Raw genomic sequence first — 20,851 nt, 5'->3', positions numbered from 1 at the left:
AGTTCATGCTATTATTAGGTAATTTAAATGTTTTAAATGCAGGTTGCTTTTTAATAGAGTTTGTCTCCTTTTTGAAGTTCATCAAATTTGACTCATCGAATGGATACTTAGCTCAGAATGTCAAATGGTTCACCCAGTAAATTATTATTCAATTTAACCCTACTGCATCTACAATTAGTATTTAAGTATGCACAAATAATTAACTTCGAATCTTCATAAGTAATCCTCAACTCATTTCCTGAGGTTAAAAATAAAAATTCTAAGCATTTATAATAGGTTCTTTGAGGAAGAATGGAGAAAATTCAATTACAATCCTTCTATATTCTTGATTTATTGCTTTGAAAATCAGAAAAGTAGCAAAATGAGCAAAAATCAGGAATATTTGAGGTTAGTATTATACAAAAATACTGCGACTAAGCAATAAATTACTGCAAAACATGAGCTTAAAATTGGTTATACTATGTATATAAATATTGACAAGGAATTAGTTTATAATAGAATCACTAATATATCATAAACATTGCCAAGTCAATTAATGGCTCAGAGTCATCACTTTTAGTCAGTGGGTTAACGAGTAGTCAGTGGATTGCAAGGACCAAGCATACTGGGACAGGGCTTTGTCTTACCTTGCAAAATCCACTCTCCTGCCTGTATAGACCTGAAGTGAATTCACTTGTTTTGTGGGATTTCGATGGATGCTGGTTTTAAATTTTACTTTCTCACTCTACCATTTTCATATTATTCCTTGTTTTCTAAACATTTTAAGCATTAAAATGTATTTAAAAATATGTAAACATATATAAGGGCTATCTCCCAAAGCAATAAAGTGAAATCACACAAACAAGGAGCTTTGAATTATTTGTAGTTTTTTCTGTCAGCTGCCTTTTTTGACTTAAACAACTAAGTAATGAAAGTTGTCTGTAACTCTTGATTCTCAATGAATGAAGATGTTTTATCCAAAATGAACAAAGCAAGGAAATTAGTAGAGATGTGTTTTATCCATTTCTGTGTAAAGTGTTTTTCTTCAAAAAATTGAAATTGAATGTTTCTTTATTTAGGCAAAATCAGGACTGATCATGGAAGATGATGCACGCTCTGTTTCAAAGTTGCTGATTGCTCAGATTGGTGCGTTAAAACGAGAGAGAGAAGAAAAGAAAAATGCCGACTTAGCTTCCACAGTCAAAGAAGAAGCCCTGTGTATGTCTTAGTTATATATCTACTAGTATATGTATTTTTGCAAGAAATAAATTTAAATTATGATCATGTATGTATCAAGACTGTAACTGAACTGCCATTTTTTTGCATTTGAAAAACTTTATAGGCTTTGTGCACCAGAAGTCGAAAAGTTTCTTGAAAACAAATGAATATGATTGGTATGGGGAAACACTTTTTTTTATTCTTAGGTCTTTAATTTTTCATTGTGCAATGCTTGTCAATGTACAGAAGACGCTAAAATTATCAATATTTAATTATGTCATCTTCATAAAACTTTTTAGGTATCGTGCAATGGCAGTGGAAGTCCTAAAATTTGTCAACAGAAGGTTATCTTTCAGGCTAAGTTAAACTTTGCAAACTTGCTTATCTACATGGCGAAAGGCCCAGAACTTGGTTGTTATCACAATTAAGCCTCCTTTTTTATGTTTTTTCTGTACACATGGACATCTAAGCAAGTTGCAGCAACTTATCTTTGTTTCTAATATTTTGTTCAGTGACAATTTTTTTCTAAAAATCGCTTAAATCTTATTTGAGCTCTTTTTTCCTCTTTTTCAGCCACTCATCAAGTAGAATCTCAAGTAACTGATCCACAATTGGTGAATGCTCTAGTGGTAGACTCAGCAATCCTGCAAGAAGTAAGTGCCCTCTGATACATGCTGTGCTAGGCTTAATAGTTATTAAGGTAGCAGTTTTTTTATCAATTTCACCAGGATATTCATCAGTATTCAGAGGTCCGTAGAAATTTGGAGTTTTAATTTGGAGTAAATAATATTTATGATCAAGGCCTCACCAAAACTAATGATGAAAATATCTGTCAAATTCTTCTGTGAACAAGGCATGCTGCAATTTGTCTAAAGCTGTGTTCTACCCCCAAAAATTATTTTGTCATCTCTTACGGCACTTTTTCTCAACAGAACTCATACATCCAGGCAGCTAGTTTTAATCTTTTAGTGGGCCAAAAATTACAGAAATAACTTTTGTATCTAAAATTCAATTTTTTTCACATGGTGTTTCAAAAGTGAATTTTACTCAGGTGTATCATGAAATGCTGTTTTACTGATTCGTTTAAAATTGAACTTCAAATCTCTTGCTTTGTCTAATAATAGCAACAAATAGGAGTGCAGCAGCAGCAAGTTCAACAGCAACAACAACAGCAGCAGCAACAACAACAGCAGCAACAACAACAACAACAACAACAACAACAACAACAACAACAGCAGCACACAACAGCAGCAGCTGCAGCAACAACAACAACACCAGCCTCAAAATCCACAACAACAGTATTACCCAGCAAATGTTTCTACCTCTAACGCTCCTGTAAATACCTTCTCTAACGCCGATGCTTCAATGCAGTCATACTCTCAAGTGAGTATGATATCTTTACAACAACTTTCAATTAACATTTATCTGAAGTAAGTTAAGTGAAATGGAAGTATGCTACAATACTGTGCGTATTCTGTGTTTTGGCCCATCATAAATACTTCACTCTTTCATATCATTACAGCCTCAATCACCCTCGCCTCCTTCTACCCTTTTGATTTTTTTCCGTCTGAATCTATGGATTTTCCATTGCTTCGCCTTAACAGGATATGTTGAGCCACCCAGATGCTGGACATTTCTTAGACCTCTGAACATCCATTTTTATCATTCCCTACTACACGTTTTTCTTTTTTTTTTTCTAATAATTATAAGTTGGGTATCAATCAGCTCCAATAGAATGTTCAACTATTCCATCTTTTAAACATGGTTCGATATTGTATAAATTTTGAATTTTCTGTATTCTGGAAAATTTTATGTATATTTGTAAAATCACACTCTTGTAGCTGCTATACTAAACAAAAATCCAACAAATTATAGTACTCAAATTTTAAGAAAGATTAGCATCCCTCTCTACCCAGTATTTACTGCCCTCTCCCTCTTCTCCTGTTAGAGTCAAGTTAGCAGCCCAGTGTATTGTTTAAGGGTGGCTTGCCAAGCCTGCCTGGGCACTCTGAATGAGCCAATGACCTGCATTTTAACCTGTGTACAATACTCCAAGCTAGTCATTGACTCAGCACTTTTCGTTGTGTCAACTATGACAAAGATTTTACATTAAACAAGGAGTCAAGTTTTCCCACAGTGACTTTAAAGGTTTTGAAAAACATGTGTTTCTGAAATATGTTTTCTTCAGTTCACTGTGTAAAGAAAAGAAAAACTATCGAAAGTAAGAAAATAACCCTAAAATTTGTTTCTTTTTTTAGCCAGCAGAATCTCTCACCAGCAGTGTCCCTCTAATAAACATTATGCCAGGCTTTACGAATGTCGAGAACCCTAATTTGGTTTCCTACCAAAATTACTCTCAACAGCAACAACACATCCAACAGCCAATTCAAGTGCAGCAAGTACCCTGTGAAATATCAGACAAGGACTTAGTTGTGCAGAATCAGAACCCAACTCAAAACCAACAATATGTTAGTATCATAAATGTAATCTAAGTGCATGCTTGCTTGAATCCTTCTAAACAGTAATCAATCTCAAACTTTCTACATAATTTTCATTCAACTATTGGGAGAATATATCAGCTAGTGGTGGGTATAATTGAAAAAACCAAGTTAATTGATAATTTAGTAGAGAAAAGTCAATCGAAATGTTCAGTATATTCCGTAAAAATCTGGAGGTGAAAGTAGTCTTAAAAAGTAGAATTTTAAATAACCCTCTGGATTTTTTTTCTTCTTTTTACTAGGTTTAGGCTTGATTGTGTTAAATGAGAGTCCTCTTTTATGTGCTCTATTATTCTGGAAATGTCTAGAAGTAATGAATATGATCACTTCAAAGTTGTCAGTGATCTGGAAGAGCTCAGTGGTATATGTCAAATTTAGGCACTAAACATGCTGCTTTTGTGGCCGTTAATTTTGCTCTGATTGCAATTGTAATAGTTCTTTATTGAGCCGCTAATAATTCTCTTCTCGTTGATGACAATTTGTTACAAAAAGTGCTTGCAAGCAAAAATTTTGGAGAAGAGTTATCTTACCAGATATTGGTCCATGTGAGTCCGTAATAAAGCTTTCTAACATTGGATTTCATGTCCGCTATTGCATTGCCTAGTATTTAAGAAAACTGGAAAAGTGGGTCAATGTTATAATTTAAGGTAATGGTTTCACGAAATTTTCGTTGGTTAAACAAGTTAACATGACTAAACTTTCACTTTTCTGATCAAAATGAGCACTGCAAACCGTTTTTAGCTCATGAGTAACAGTAGTTTTTGCTTTACAAAATGATTGTGGTACTGATTTAATGTTCAAACTTAAATGGGGTGCCTTTTGTCTAATACGTTCTCTATGTTCAGTTTCAGACACACTCAGTTAATCAACAATTTTCTAATATTGACCAACAGCTAGCTGATAGGATGCCACAAACATCAGTTCCCCAGAGCCTGAGTCAAGAAGATTATCAGCGAAAAATATCGACAATATCAAATGTATCAAACTTGAGTACCCAGAGTGAAGAATATCACCGAAAAATCTCCACCATATCCAACATTTCCTCCCTTTCTATGGATTCCTCAATCACGTCTGATTCTAGTAATATGTTCCCTGGTTTGCAACAAGTGCATGTTCAAGCCTCAGATAGTCCAGGGGAATTCGTTTCCTCACAATATCAGCAAAATGTGGCTCAGGCCTCTTTTCAACGGCCAGGAGAGCAGCAATTTCAGCAATCTGCCCCATTAGCAGACTATTCTCGATTGGATGAGCAACAATATCAACAATTGGTTCCTCAAACCACTTATTCGCAACCAGATGAACAGCAATATGTATCTAGTGTTCCACAAGCTACTTATTCTCGAGCAGATGAACAATTTCAGCAAAATATTACAGCAGCCTCTTTCAATAGGCCAGATGAACAGCAGTTTCAGCAAGCTGCCTTACAGACTACTTATCAAAAGTCAGATGACATCCAATACCAACAAACCATTCCAAAAGCTTCTTACTCACATCCCGAAGACCAACAATATCAGCAAAGCATTCCACATATTCCATATTCTCGTCAAGAAGAAGGCTCTGTATCATATTTTTCAAATCAACCATCTGACGACTCTCGACAAAATTCTTTTGCTGCCAGTATTACAAGTTCCACCCCAGTGCAGGTACAAAATCAGCCCGAACTTTACACCACAAATTACATAAACCAAGGAAATGTCCAACCGATGTTGCCTCAGCAAGTGCAGCAGTTGCAACACCAGGAAAATCAGCAGATTCAACATAAACCGGAGCACCAGCAAGTTATACATCAACAGGAACGTCAGCAAATTCAGTTGATGCAACAAGATTATCAACACATTCATCATCAAGAACTTCAACAGATGCCACAAATTCAGCAGTATGTAGAACATCAGCAGTTGCAGCATCAGCAAGATCATCAGCAGTTGCAGCATCAGCAAGATCATCAGCAGTTGTTGCAAATGCCACTTCACCAAGAACATCTACAGTCGCAACAAGTGCACCATCAAGGAGATCATCCACAAAAACAGCATCAGCAAGAACAACAACAGTTGCAACAGGTGCAAGAACACCATCAAATACAGCATCAGCAAGAACACCAACAGATGCAGCATCAGCAAGAACACCAACAGATGCAGCATCAGCAAGAACACCAACAGATGCAGCATCAGCAAGAACACCAACAGATGCAGCGTCAGCAAGAACACCAACAGATGCAGCATCAGCAAGAACACCAACAGATGCAACAGATGCAACACCTGCAAGAACATCAGTCAACTCAACGTATTCAATTGAACCAAGAGCAACAGCAAATGTGTCAGAGGCAGCAGCCGCAGCAAGATTTGCATCAGATTCAGCAGGATTATCAACAAGTACCGAAGAGCAACTATCAACCTGAGCATCAGCAGTTATACCATCAACAATCTGACTTACAAGCACATCAAGTACAACAAGAGCATCAGCTGATGCCCCAAATTCATTCTGAGCATCAGCAAATACAACAAATTAACCAAGTTCCGCAAACTCAAAAACTTGAATATGAGCGAGCCTTGCAAGAACAAGCATACACCCAGCAAACTCATCACCAGCAGATGCTGCAAGGAAACTTTCAGCCACTCATGGCTCATCAAGCCATGCCTGATTTTGGACATCATACTCAACAAAATGTTCCTGATTCTAGATCTTATGTACAGCAAATCCCCCCAGACTCTAGCCAACTTGTGCAGCAAACTGTCTCCGACACTATCTCGGCCAGCCAACAGAATGCACCTGATGTAAGTCATTATTCTCATCACAATGCTCAACTTGACTCTAATGAAAATTTACCAAACACCATACAATACATGAAAACTGCTCAACCAATCCCTACAGATCCCAGCTTACCCCCTGGGATGAACAATCAGTCCTCCTCTCTGCAGTATCAGCAAAATGCTTTGAATTTCCAGGCAGGAAGTAATCAACAAGCAAGCATAAACCAACAGTATTATACTTCAGTTGCCAATCAAGGAAATCTAGAATATCATGTGACAACTGATGGAACTTTTTCGTCTGGTCAAGAGCTAATCCAACAGTCAGTAGATAATAGAAACCTAGGCTACAATCAGCTGTCTCCAGATGTAGGCCAAAATACTGAGCAGCCATCTCAGTCTGTTTACACTATAACAGAAAAGCAGCATCCAATAACACCTACCTATTCGATGATGTCTGAAGAACAGCAACAGAAAATATCTTCGGTTCCAATGATGTCAGAGGAACAACAAAGGAAAATATCCTCTGTTTCCATGATATCATCAATCTCTTCCCTCTCTTCTGATAGTGGTGTTACTTGTGACTTGAGTGCTGCAAATCGTTTGCCGGTAGCACCTCAACTCGGAATGAACCAAAACAATCAGACACAGCCTCGCATAGTTGGATTTATACCTGATGCTGCTGCACCCCCTGAGTCTATGGGTCAAGAAGCTATAAATCAGAATACGAATGCAATGGCACCAAATGTTTTTCAATCCGAGATTGAGATGCAAGCTCTCACACAGCAGCTAAATCAGGCCAATCTTGGTACTAGGATGGACCAACCAAACATGTTGCAAAATCAATCATTTCCTCCACCTGTTATGCAAAACACTCAGTTTCAACAGGTTCAAAATTCTGTTGATGAGATGAACTCGCCTCATTTGCTCACAGATATTTCTACAAAAATTCCATCTACCCAGGGTCCTGATACAAACGCTGCGACTTTAAATCCTCAGTATGTCAGCTCTGTTGCAAAAACTGAAATTGGTGAAACTTCTGATGTACCCACCGAAAATCTATCGCAGTTTTCCTCTGTTACTGAAGAGAGTTTTAGCACCCCAAACATTATGAATTCGACGAATATTCAAATCCCTCATCCAGTCATTGCTACAGAAACTCCAATAGATCAGTACATCACTCCTCCTGTTGAAATTATGAGTGCCCATCTTCCAACCCTCCCAATTGAACCTCCTTATGTTCAATATTCAAATTCTCCAGCTGCTCCAGATGGTAGTCAGCATGTTGCTATCCCTGGAGGAACAGAGTGTAGGAAGTATTCCGTAGAAACGTATGGCAGTCAACTAACCAAAATCCCTGGGGAAATTATGACTAGTAAACATTCTAATTCGGTTCCGTCCACTCCCACCCAGACTTTGGTCCATCAGTTTATGGTATCCGAGCATCAGCCTATTTCAGACTGCACTTGTTTGCCAGGGAACAACGAAAATCAGACTTTACAGAATCAGAGTGCTCTTATGGAATCAGGGCCTGCAACAGGCCTCAAATACAATGTGTCTAATGAAATTATGCCTGACCAAACTACTAACCTTGTATCAACACTCGGTGATGGCCTAGACATGCATGATTCTGGGGCTCAAAGTTTACCCAACAAATTGGGATTGCAAGGAAAAGTTACTGACCTAACTGAAACTGGTTCAGAAAATCAGGTATTTATTTTCATTCAGTTTTTGTAGTGTTCTTTTACCTGTATTTGGTTGTTTGAGTTAGAGAAGTGTCTGTCTCATATTTAACTTTTTCCCTAGGTTCGTAGAGTAACAGTGGTTGGTTGCGGTTGCTTGGCTAACCGATCAGTTCGATTAACCCCTCAATTAATGTTTTTTATGTGTTACCCTGTTTTCTTCATTTCAGATCTAAAATATTTTTGAAAGAACCGGAGGATAAATATGACTGAAAACTTAAAAAATTACTAATACTGAGTGAAAATTGCGAATGAATTATTTTGATGATCATAAAAAGAACTTTATAAGGAGAAAATTACTAAAGTTAAAACTTGAAACTAATACTACTGTAATTTTTACTTATTTAGTTATTTATTTATTTTTTTGTGCCATTATCTTTTTATTTGTGAGACGTTATTGTTTCATTTTGCTCTTGCTGTCCATTGAATCTCTTCTCCAGTTTTTTCCTTTCTTTATTTCTCTCTATGCCTTGCTTGTCGCTAAAAATCACTTGCAGTTGTGTGATTGTTTTAAAAGCTGTGCTTTGCGCAGTTTTTTGTGTGGTTAGGAGGGGCTGACTTACACTAGATCTCAGGTATTCTTGAAATGTGACTATTACAACACTTTTCGATGATAGAGACTCTTGGTATAAAAACTCGAAAATTCATTCCATCATTTCATCGTAAATTTTATTTTTGAGATCATTCTCTAACAGTCATGTTTCTTGGAAAATTGGTTTTTTCTTTCTTTGCTTTTGAAAGATCCTCTCCAGAAATATTTAGACGGAATTTTTCCTAGGAGAGCTGATTAAAAAATAAATTTTAGGAAGAGTTACTGACTTCTCAGGATGATTTCAGTACTTTCAGTATAAAAAGTCCGTTGAAATTTCAGCATTAATTGCAGGGTTGACACTGATAGACATCGTGGAGGTATCAATGCAGTGTATGATGTAGGAATTTTACGTCATTTTCATCAATTATCTGAGATCGTCTGAGAATTTCATACTTGCATGACAACCTTTGATTTTGAAGTTGAAAACTTTGATGAAATATTTAGTAGAATGTACATTTTTCTAGATGCTTCTTGTACTCTCTCAATGAAAAAATCCATTACAGGTAATCAGTTCCCAAGTAATATTTTATAGCAATAAAAAGTGAAACATCTTTGTTTATGATTCAACTTTCCAAATGTTTTATTTATAAAATTATGTGAATAGTAGTTTACATCCTGTTAAAGGAGTCATATTTGTTGATTAGGTGTTCAGCTATTATGTTCTAGTGAAACATTTTTACTAATCATATCTATTTTACATTTCACAGCTCATGGTAGAGAATCATACACCAGAAACTTCCACCAATGATAAGTAAGTAGCATCAAAAGCTTCCTAATTTTGTATATTATATATTGTACAAGGGGGCTACGCCCACTGACCGCGTTGCACTTAAACCTACCAAAGCACTTAGCGCCCTAGGCATTATGCGTCAAGCATTACTCCTATGATTTTTTATCATAGAGTAAAATGGGTCAGTTACGCTGGTCACAGAATAGTGTTTTGATGCTTGATTCTTGTAGAATGGATAAAAATAATAAGATCTGTCTGAACCGCAACTTTCTATGTCAATATTAACAGAGATATTGGCCTTTGAAAAGTCGGATTTTTGATGTCGTCCACCGCGGTAGGGACACCCTTGGTTCTGCCACCTTGTTTCATCAATCGGTGTGATGCTTATTTGTACTGGTTGTCTAAAGTGAAACTTGGATAGAAGCAAGGTGGAAGAAACCAAGGGTGTCACTACCACGATGGATGACGTCCAAAACTCGACTTTTCAAAAGGCGATATCTTGGTTAGTATGGGAAAGTAGAAAGTTGCGGTTTGGACAGATCTTATTATTTTTAGCCAGTCTATAAGAATTAAGCATCAAAACATGATTCTGTGACCAGCGCAACTGGCTCATACAGCCGTATGGTTCATCTTAACAGAAGCTCAACAGAAATAGCATAAGGCACCATTCACCAAAGCAAAATTTTAAGGAGATGGATTTTTGTGGAAGTGGTATGAAAAATTTAATTTGAAGGTTTCAACATGAAACCCTTGTGTCTGAAAGATAAAGTTTTAAGCAGTCTAGTTCTTTTTGTCCCATTATTAAGCATCAAGTTCCATCATGAACTGGCAGTTGCAGTCTCTAAACATGGTAGTTACGAATTTTAAACAGCTTCTCCTCTAAGTAATTTTTTTCGAGCTGCATACTTTAAACCACCATAACTCTGCCTACATGTAACACTTCGCGACATTTTTGTCCTAAACTGTTCGTAGGACACTCTTTTATGCTTGAGTGTCATTAACTCAACTTCAACCCTTCATAAGCAAAGTTCCTTTTTCTTGTGACTGATTTTGTACAGAGAATTATTTTGCAGTTGTCTGAGAGCTGAATATTTTTCTAGTCCCGGGTACTAAATGGGTTAGTTGCACTGGCCACAAAATTGTGTCTTAATGCTTGATTCTTGTAGGTTAGCTGAAAATAATAAGGTCTGTCGCAACAGCAACATTCTCCATTCAATGTTAATGGAGATATCGCGCTTTGAAACATCCGGTCATGATGTTATCCACCGCGATAGACTCCCTTGGTCTCTTCCACCTTGCTTCCATCTGAGTTTCAGGTTTAGTAACCAGTAAAAATGTGTATCTCCCTGACAAATGAAAGCAAGCTGGTAGTGACACACTTGTGTCACTGCTGACATCATCGAACAAATTTTTCAAAGCACGATATCATGGTTTATATTAAACATAAAGAGTTGCTAATCGGACGGATGTTATTTTTTTTTAGCTGATTCACAAGAATCAAACATCAAAATCCAATTCTGTGCTCAGCGCAACTGACTCATTCATTTTTACTAGTATATCATAGCCAGTCAAAGACTGTTTGTTTTTTTGTCTCCACCCTCAAAAACTTATAATGTAATATTTTCTTCAGGAGCAGTAGTACTTTTTGGCTCATGTTTTCCTGTTTTCCTAGTTCAATTGAAAAGGCCGAAGCTGTTGCCTTAGACACTGGGAGTAAAGGCAAGAAAGGAGCACCTGCCAAACGTCGGAGTCGACCCTCGGGCCCAAAACTTGTGGTGCTCTCTGTGGAAAACCAAGAAGTCGAATGTCAGCTGGAGACAAGCAAACAGAAAACTGTGACTTTCAAGTTCAATATCGGAGACATGGTAGCTGCAGACATTGCTAATAATTTAGTAAGTTGATCAATTCACTATTTCTGCAAGAGTCAAAACAAGCTGACTTGGTTTTGTGCCATAAAGTTTCATAGAACCGGCAAGACTCTAAAATTCATTGTCAAAGGGATCAACCATTTAAAAAGTCCGTCACCTATTCATATCAGTGATTTTAAAAATATCTTGCCTTGTGTATCTATTGAACTGTTGATGTCCTGTCAAAGGAGGCTAAATTTTGAGCTAAGTGTGAAATTTGTCTATTGAAGATGCAAACGAATTCTAAAAAAGTAACCTCTTCTCCGTGAATTCCTCCAAGTCAACATTCCATAGACTTGAACTCCGGTGCCTATTTTCTCGGTTTTACAATTATGTTCTGAATCGCCATTTTTTCTTCAAAATGTTCAGTTTACTATTTTTATAAAGTAGGATTTGTGTTCAATAAGAAGTTTTTCATGCTCAATTTTGATTGAAAAAAACATCTTGGAATCCAAATTCTAATTTGACATCTGTGTTCCAAAGAATATGATGGAACTTATTCAGAATCGGACGTATTTCTATCAAACAGAACTATGTTCATTATGACGTGAGCCCTGTTATGTATATTCTTATGGGTCTCAGGGCTCATGTCTTAATGCACATAGTTCCGTTTGATAGAAATACGTCCAATTTGTGAAAGAGGCTTCCTCCATCTTGTTCATTTGGGTAAGAGTAGGGATTCCTTCAAGAGAGTTCTCACATCCCAAGGATTTTTCTGATCCTGACAGATGTAAAACAAACTTGCTGCTCACACACATGTTTCCAATCAATAATGTTTCCATAAATTTTCAGGTGAGCGAAAAGTTGTTACCTCAGTCGCATGCAGAGCTGTTAGTTGAACTTCTGAAAGAATTGAAGCGGCAGTTAGAGGAACAGCCTGATCGTCTGCCAATTCTGGAGACAGCCTCGTCTAGTCCTGTTCGAAAACCCAAGGTAAGAGTGGTGAACTCCAAAATTTATGTTACATCTTCTTCTCAATGAAGTAGGCTCTTTATTGTTTGGAAAAAGAATGCATATAATTTTATTGTAACCTTAACTATCAAGCTTGCTCATGTAACAAACTCGGATTCCATGAAATTCCATGAAATTCATTCAAATACCAGTTTGGATGAGTAATGCCCTTGCTTGAAAAATAACAGAGCTTACAAAAGCATTGTTTCATGATGAGATTCCTTGTCAGCTTGTATTTGTCCTATAAAGGCTGTGACGAATATACTTGTCATTGTAAGGCCACGGGTTAGTACTTAGAAACTAATGTTTTCTTTCAACTAGAAAAGTAAAGTCAGCAATGTAAGGGTTTGTTGGGTAAAGGCTTTTTTTCTTATATGTATTGTTGCTCTATTCTTAGTATTATAGTTCTCTTTAAATGATTTATTGTAATATCTTGTGTTTTAAATTCTATATTTGTTTGCTCTTAATTTGCGTGAATTTTGAGAATGCTCATGGATGCTACATGTGAAGCACATTCTATCTGCATGTTTAACTACACCTACAAGTGAATTTGCCCCCTAAATTTTCTGCGTCTTTCATTTCTACAAAAATAAAACAAATAAAATAATAAAATACGAGTCTGTGCGTTGGCAGATGGCTTCAAAGTGGTTAGCACTGTGAAGGAAGATTATCAAGGTTATCTGGAAAGGAACAACATCATCTTTTCTTCTCTGCTCTAATACATCAAAGAAAAAAGTTCTCTGCACCATTTTTACTATTCTTCCCGACTATAATGGTGGAGTGGTCACTCTTATCTCCTTTTTCTTCCGTGCTCCTTTGTTCTTGTCCTGTTTATTCATTATTCCTATTTTGGATCTCCTATACTCTAACTACTTTCTTCTCCTTCTCTTGCATTTTCGTTTTGTTGCAAAACTCTACTCTATTTTTCTCTCCTATCCCTCTATAATTAGGTAAACACACGACACACTTCGCTCACTCGCCACACATCGCGTCAGATGCTTAAGTTCCATCGTCGCCACCGTTCGGTAAGTTGTGAGGCCTTGTCAAAAGTAAAGCATACTTGTCTGTGATTTTCTTAGTTTTTGGAAAATTGTTCACTTTGCACTTTAGTTATCAGAAGATATACTTTTACTGTAAATCTGACGGTGATTGGTGTTTCTTTTTTGAGATTTAAATTGGTTCATTTACCTTAAATAGTTCTGAAAAATCTAAATCTGTTGATATTTTGAAGTTTTATATCATGCAATCTTTTACAGTTTAGCAGTGTTGTACAATCTGGGATTACCTCCCATTTTCTCGTCTCCTCCAATTTTGCAAGCATCTAATCTTTTTATCTAACATATATCACTAATCCTAAATTATTGCATAAATGTTGTTTTTCAAAACTCCCAATACAGATGTGTTTCATTTCATCATATGCGTTTAAATGATTGCCCTTTAAAATTAATACAACTTTTTAGTCAGAGGATTAGATCATGATTTTTTCAGTTTAGGCTTGTTTTGTAGCCCTTAGCTCTTATACAGAGTCAAAGTGTAAAATCGTCAATTTTTACTGTTTTTTTGTAGATATTTTGGCGCAGAAACACTGAGACTAAAACTGCTTTTTTTTATTTCAATTCTGCACAGAATGTATGTCCTTAGAAATGCTGGTCAAAACCTAGGAAGTATTTTTTAGCCATGAATTATTAAATAGCTCTCTGCAATCGGTAATGTTAGAATATCAACTTTATGCCAATTTTTCCAAAGTGTTTGGGGCGAGTGGACCAATGTATATAAAAAATAGCATTTTATCTTCTCTTCAAAAAAAATGCTCTAAAATACCAACCATCTTCTTATCACAAATAAAGTTTTGCGATACCTCCTGAAGATTTATTCATTACATCCCTGTCTCTATAGATGTGTGCACAAACTGCACACTAGTTGAGTATGTTCCTACTGCTGAATCTCTGTCTCATGTTGTAAATGTAGTCCTTTGCTGTTTGTACTTTCTTGCGTTTGCTTTATTGGCTCAGGAGGTATTGTATTGGTTTTCCTCTGAATCATTAATAGTCTGCAATAGGGTGTCATTTTAAGCCATAGTTAGAAGTCAAGTTTTTCTCATCATCTAGCAGCCATTCTTAAATTTTGCGCCGTGATACTTCCATCATTCGTATCGTCATTGGGCTTTGCGTGCACTTTTTTCTCTTCAATTGCATTTTCTTCTAATTTTTTAAGATTTGATATACTGCAGTTAAATTACTCTGAGGAGAGTGATTTTTTCATCCTAGGCTACCGTTGTAGTTTTTTGTTTGTCAGCACCGATTTTGTGCGGAAACTCCAAAAATAACCAGAAAATATAAACAGCAGAAAGTGGAAAAAGTCAAATAGAAGAAAAAAGGAAGAAATAAAAATCAAACACGGCTGGTATGAAATAAATTTTAAAATTACTTGTAAGAGGTCCAAAGAAAAGTTTCCAAGAGTCAGAAGGGTTGCAGATGGAATGTAAGAGTCAAAATTCCTTGAAACTCAGCTTTAGGCTGCTTTTAATAACGTTCAGTGGTTAGAAAAAAAATCTGTGAAACAGGAAATTTTTGCATGTTTTTTCCAGGAAATAGTGCGACATAGTAAGAGAACGATGTCGCAAATTACGTTGCGAGTTTTGAAGTCGCTTTATTGAAGCGGAATGCATGTCCTATTCTTGTTAATTGCCTTTGCTCCATAAAAGTTGAAGCTGAATAACGTGTTTGTACTAATTTTGTAAGTGATATATCGAATTTTATGTTTACAGAGGGATGATGCAAGCTCTCCTGTTTTCCTGGATGCTGGTTCAACATCAAGTGGTGCACCCTCAGTCATTGAGGCAACTTCATCTGAGGATGTTGTTCCTCCTGCCAGAGAAACAGAGGTAATCCGCCATGTAGAGGATACAGTCCCTCTTGATCCTGCAGAAAAAGAATCCACCTCAAAATCAGCTACTTCACTTTCTATCGCTGATCTACCGAAAAAACCAGTAAGTGAATTTGTTTATTTTAAAGGTATTTTCCAAAGGAAAAACACGGTCGAGATTCTCAGACATCAGATCTGAGGCAGGAACCTCTAAGGATAATTTAGGGCATAGTTTACAACAAATCTTAGTGGCTTAGATTCTTCCTCCACTCACGCATATAACTTCTTTGTGACATCAATAGTAACAGCAGCTCAATTTGTTAAATAGAAATGAGGAGCTTGACAAACAAGGCGCATAATGGCAGTTTTTGCTATTTCGAGAAGTATGTGCCTGAAGTTTCGAAATTGCATGGGTCCTTATAGCGGAGAGAAAGTTAAAACTGACTTTTCGATGCTTAAAAATTCGAATTTGAAGTGAATTTTTCCCAGTATATGCATTAGTTGTATTTGAAATCGTTAATACCTCCATTTTTTCAAAAACAGAACTTATGCGCCTTGTCCTCCAAGCCCCTCAAATAATCTCTAAAATCTATTTTTGTGCATGAGAAAGCAAAAACTGAAACTATGGCCCCAGCACTGTTTCAACAGAATGCTATAACAGTGTGGCTCCCTAAACAAAGCAGAAAAAGTATTCAAATAAAATTTAAGTTTCACATTGAGCGTTCATATTTATCAGAACCAATACAAAGGGGGAGGCACAATGTTCAGTGGATACACGTGCATTGAAGTGCTTGTCCGATTTCAGTCTACCAAGGAAATGTTTTTGATTTCAATTACTATTTAATTTTAATTTTACACACATTTAAAAATCAGCCAATGAAGAGAAGCTGGATTTTATGAGGTAATTATTCGTGAATGTCATTATTGTGTTTGGTGTTTCAGCAAAGGAAAATATCACGGTTCTTGGTCAGTCCTGTCATTGAAGGATCCACTGCGGTAAGTCTTTTTTTATACAAACTCAAAAACAGTGTAGTATTGGGGAGTATTCTGATGTGTCTTTATAAGAGAGGTGGATTATTACCGTTTAATGTAGATCTGAGCTATGCAATACATAAAAGTTTACAAATGAGAACTGAACATCTGTATTCTTAATGCTCAAAATTTAAATAGTTCTCTGGGATAACATTATTTTATCAGTGGCTTTAAGGAGTTAGGGGATTTAAGAAAAAGTATTATTAAGTGTCATTATCCCAAAGTTTTAAAGCATTTGTGCTTGAAAACTTTTTTAAAATTGTATCAATATTTGGAAGAACTCAAATTGCCCAAAGTACGGTAAGTATTATATTCAGGGTTTATTAAGGAGCTCCCTCTATTTTTAGGTATTTAGAGTTGAACTTTTATTTTTTTCATACCCCCAGGCATCATCAGAAACTCAACCAACTGTCTCTGTTCCTGGATCAGCTGCAACTCCGGCCCAAGAGCAGTCGGAAACAGAATTAGCATCCTGCAGTCTGGATTCACCGAGTGATCAGACAACATCATCAACCCGTCATAGTGACTTTGGTAAAAATTCAACTGTATTTCACCGTATCATTTTGCAACTCGAACATTTCAATTTGGCTAGCTGCTTTCTGTCAAATTATACAGGTCCATCCGCCGAATTTTGTAGAATATTTACTTCCTTGAATATGTTGCCATCGACTTGGTGCAATTTCAGCCTCATTTAATGGAACCTGCATTTCAGCTGCTTTCTCTGAATCCTCTTTACAATGTCCCCTCAAGCAGGACCACATATCTTTCCCTTTTTTCGAAATTTTCAAGGATGGAGTTTATTTATATTAATAGATGACAGGAGTAGAGAATCATCTATCAATCCAATGCTACCTAGTAAGATGTATCAATTGGACAGTAAAACTAGAAAAATGCTTATTTCCGTCGCAGTGTTTCAAAATCTCCAATTCTATTCAATTTTCTAACAAAGATCAAAACAACACTGTGGCTTAAAATTTTCTCAGAATATACTTTCCATAGAAAAGAAAAATCACCGAATTTTTTAAGCAATGATGTTTTTTAGTTTACCATGTGGAAAATGAAGTATGACAGGAAATCTGCAACACTGCAAACTGAGATAGGCAATTCTGCAGCTCCACCATTGGAGTTCACTCTTAGGCTTGTAATAAGTGCCTAAATTTTTCCCCCCATAAAAATAGTACTTCCACTAAAAATTCAACAATCTTGTTTCCAAAACCACTTGTTTGATCAATATTTTGAATTAAATAATTCGACACTAAATTTTTCTTAAAAAAAATAAAAGTTAGTTCAGAATTGCATGGTGTATTATTAAATTTTTGTTCTATTGGGTTTTCTTTTATTCATCTCATTTAGCTGCTCTCATTCCTTTAGTTTATTTATCTAATTTATCGCTTCCATTTTACCAATAAATTCACCTAACATGTTTCTTATTATGCAAAGTCATTATCAAGTCATTGCATAGTCATTTATTCAAAATTTCATATCTATTATTTTCTTTCCATAGTAATTTCTTAACTTATACTTACAGGTACAAGCGGTAATGAATTCATGAGTGAAAGTAGCACTGTCTCATCACCAATGACTCAGCTCTCTCCAGAGTCCACATTGCACAGTAATTTATTGGGTAAAATTGTCCACCAAAATTCAAATGATAGCAGGTAATTGTTTTCTCTCTTAGTTTTATGATCTAAGTCATTCTGTAAGTTTTTAAAACTTTCAAGTATGTAGACAATAACAGTTCGTCCATAGGGATGGAGAAGTAGCTTGAAATCTTCCAATTCTTCCATTTTGAGGATTCTTGCAAGCCTTCTTTTTTTAAATCAATTTTGATTTCCCCGAAATTTTTGATCCATATTGATGGTGCAAGTCAGCAATCACATATCTTGTTTGCGGTGTCTGAAAATCTCCGCCTCTGTGTTATTTTTTCAAAGGAGAACAAATTGATATCATTCTTTGAAGTTTATGCAGAATTTTCTTCGCACTGAGAAGAAAAATTATGGCAGTTTTAAAGAATTATGCTTGAGTAGTTTTCCGTTTAAAAAATAAAGTATGACAGGAAGTCTGCAACGTCGCAAACTGAGTTATGTGATTGCCGATTTACACCGTCAATATGCTGTCCTAAGGGACAGTGAATAATGATAAATCTTTGTTATTTTTTCCTCAAACTATTGTTTTTACTTTATGAAATGCATTTTTCTTGTTTTTGTTTGGATTCTGCCACCTACCAAACTTTTTTCTTCCTTATTTTATTTTCTGCATGGTTTTGCATTAATGGACTTGATTCCTCTTAACTTATACCGTTTCATAAGTTTTGGCAGAATTTTCACAAACTTATAATCGCTTTTTTTTCAGTGGACTCGGAGGTCCACAGACCATTGCTGACCTGCAACAGAAGCTACATCAGTTGACATCGCAGCCATCAGAATTGTCATTGAGTGGCACTCCACCATCGCATCCGGCAACGCCTCACAATCACTTACAGTCGCAGAACCATGCAACATCCATTCAGACCCTTCATGAAAAGCTTACCTCTATCTCCATGACAAATTCACAACCCCTGGTATGAAGATAAAAGTTTTGCGTTTCAGGATTGAGGCCATCAATCTTTTAAATCTTTAACAATTAATTACGTTTGTCCCCTAAAAAGTAAAATTTGGCTCTCAAGTAATTTAAGAGACTACAATCTCTACAGTCAGTCAAGATAGTCAACTAAATATTGAGACGATAAGAAGAATTCATTTTGAGTAAATGAGGGTAACAATTTTTTTAGGAAGTTACAGCAGTTCACGAAACATATTTTCATTCCCTAGTATCATAGCTTTACCTAAAAATGAGCTTGCCTTAGTCTTAATCGAAAGAAAATCAAGTGACACTCTAATATTTTTTTCTTCTCTCTTTTTTTAACAAATCTTTCTTCTAAATTATAGTACTGAAGGTGTGAAAATTCTACATTCGACTTGTGTATTAGTTCATTGAAAATTATTCCTAATGCCTTTTCAAACTTTCAGGGTCCTTTATCACCACAAAGCACGCTTCACTGCATTCCCTCAAGTCATCCTCCTCTAACAGCAGCTATCGAAGTATATCAGAATGCCATTTTATCAGAGGGCATTGCTGTTATGCAACAACCCTATCTAGTCCATTCTGTTGCCCCTACCTCGGACTCACAGCCGGTCACAAGTCAAAGTCAGCAACAGTACACGGTTCAAACGACCATCGCTCCCGTCTTCGTTCAGCCTCTTCCGAGTAATTTCCAATCGGCTGAACTACCGCAGTATGCTCAGTCCACGCCCATGCTGTTTCATCCGATTCCAGCCGATAGAAGTCAACTAACTCCGAAGGAATCTCAAGAATCTACTCAGCATGCAACGCCTATCTTGCTTCGCCCAATCACCGCTAGTGAGGGCGGTTCTAGTCAGCTATTTATGTCGCCAGCAACATCTGAATCAGAGAAAAAGTCTCCTATTCAGCATGTTCTTGTCCAGAAACTTTCAACATCAGAGTCACCACAATACATTTATCAACCTGTCATGCAGCAGCCAATCATTCCAGGTATTTTTTCTGCATTCTCATATCTCGAAGTAGTAAAATCATGGAAACGCTTGTTTCATGATCTTGTTATCTCCCTTTTGTAAACTTCCTCATTAAAGAGTTTTACTCAACCTTTGGAAGTTGAGAAACTTTGCTGCTGAACCTTGAATTTACTCTGCAATTGTTCTTGTCTCTCCTAACTTTTGGAATCAATACTTTGATCAATCTCTCGTAAAAGGTTCATGTTTTAAACATACAATTCAGCGTGAAAGTAAGGAGGAAAAAAAAGCAAATTCTCTTTCTTTGATGAATTTTTTACATTTTAAAACGAGCATGTGCTCATTATGATCCATTTTTTTTCTTTGTTAAACTTTTGAGCAATTTAGTGTAAAAAATTTCTCGTCCAAAGCCTGCTCACTCTCCTTACCGACAAAAAGCCAGGAAAAAGTGAAGTCTAGTATCAGTGATGGTAAAATTGGGTCAGAACAGAAGCGGTTGATTTTATATCGACTTTCATTTATATAAAAAAGACTCCTGATGAATTTTTTTCAGGTCGATTCATGATGGCAACCACACCAGTGGCTCAGTCTTCTGGCAACCCTGACCTCAAGAGTCCATTGACTCAAGTAACAGTCCAACCAGTCGTCGTCCATGAAACTCCTCTAGTCATGCAGTCGGTTTCTCTACCAAGTGAACATGGAAACTCTGCTTTGGGTGAATCATCAACTGCTGTCCATCCTGAAAAATCAGTCATCCAGCCAATGTCTATAATCACAAACCCAAGTGTCATCACAAGAACACCCGTACGTTTATTTTAATGCTATATTTCAGGTTCGATGGTAAGCCTCAAGCATACTGAATGATGAATAAGCCGTTTGAAATGATTGCCACTTTTGCTCCATGACAACCGGTTCTCCTTATCGTTTTTTTCATTCTGTGTGAAGGGCGATTCCTTAGCACAGTTATCGAAAATTTCAGGTTACAAATATGATTTTTGTCCGAAAATCATCATTCCGCCCCCTGATTTAGAAACTACCGAGAGTAACTCGCTCCTATCGTTCT

At 36.4% G+C, this 20,851-nt stretch overlaps 1 protein-coding gene across 1 annotated transcript in view; it reads left to right on the top strand.

Moving 5' to 3' along the window:
* Positions 1-20,851, top strand: part of LOC109040160 (uncharacterized) — a 52,698-nt gene that overhangs the window by 12,827 nt on the left and 19,020 nt on the right. The window contains exons 12-27 of the mRNA XM_072297270.1: positions 1,059-1,197; positions 1,771-1,850; positions 2,322-2,516; positions 3,456-3,665; positions 4,541-8,149; positions 9,481-9,524; positions 11,134-11,395; positions 12,203-12,343; positions 13,312-13,386; positions 15,129-15,350; positions 16,169-16,222; positions 16,645-16,789; positions 17,787-17,916; positions 18,611-18,818; positions 19,267-19,810; positions 20,342-20,592. Of these exons, the coding sequence (XP_072153371.1) occupies positions 1,059-1,197; positions 1,771-1,850; positions 2,322-2,516; positions 3,456-3,665; positions 4,541-8,149; positions 9,481-9,524; positions 11,134-11,395; positions 12,203-12,343; positions 13,312-13,386; positions 15,129-15,350; positions 16,169-16,222; positions 16,645-16,789; positions 17,787-17,916; positions 18,611-18,818; positions 19,267-19,810; positions 20,342-20,592 (6,309 nt within the window). The remainder of the gene's footprint in view (positions 1-1,058; positions 1,198-1,770; positions 1,851-2,321; positions 2,517-3,455; positions 3,666-4,540; positions 8,150-9,480; positions 9,525-11,133; positions 11,396-12,202; positions 12,344-13,311; positions 13,387-15,128; positions 15,351-16,168; positions 16,223-16,644; positions 16,790-17,786; positions 17,917-18,610; positions 18,819-19,266; positions 19,811-20,341; positions 20,593-20,851) is intronic.

Source organism: Bemisia tabaci, chromosome 2, assembly GCF_918797505.1.
Source record: "Bemisia tabaci chromosome 2, PGI_BMITA_v3".
NCBI lineage: Eukaryota > Metazoa > Arthropoda > Insecta > Hemiptera > Aleyrodidae > Bemisia > Bemisia tabaci.
Note: the sequence above shows the minus strand (reverse complement) of the source record. Positions and strands in the feature narration are given on the sequence as shown.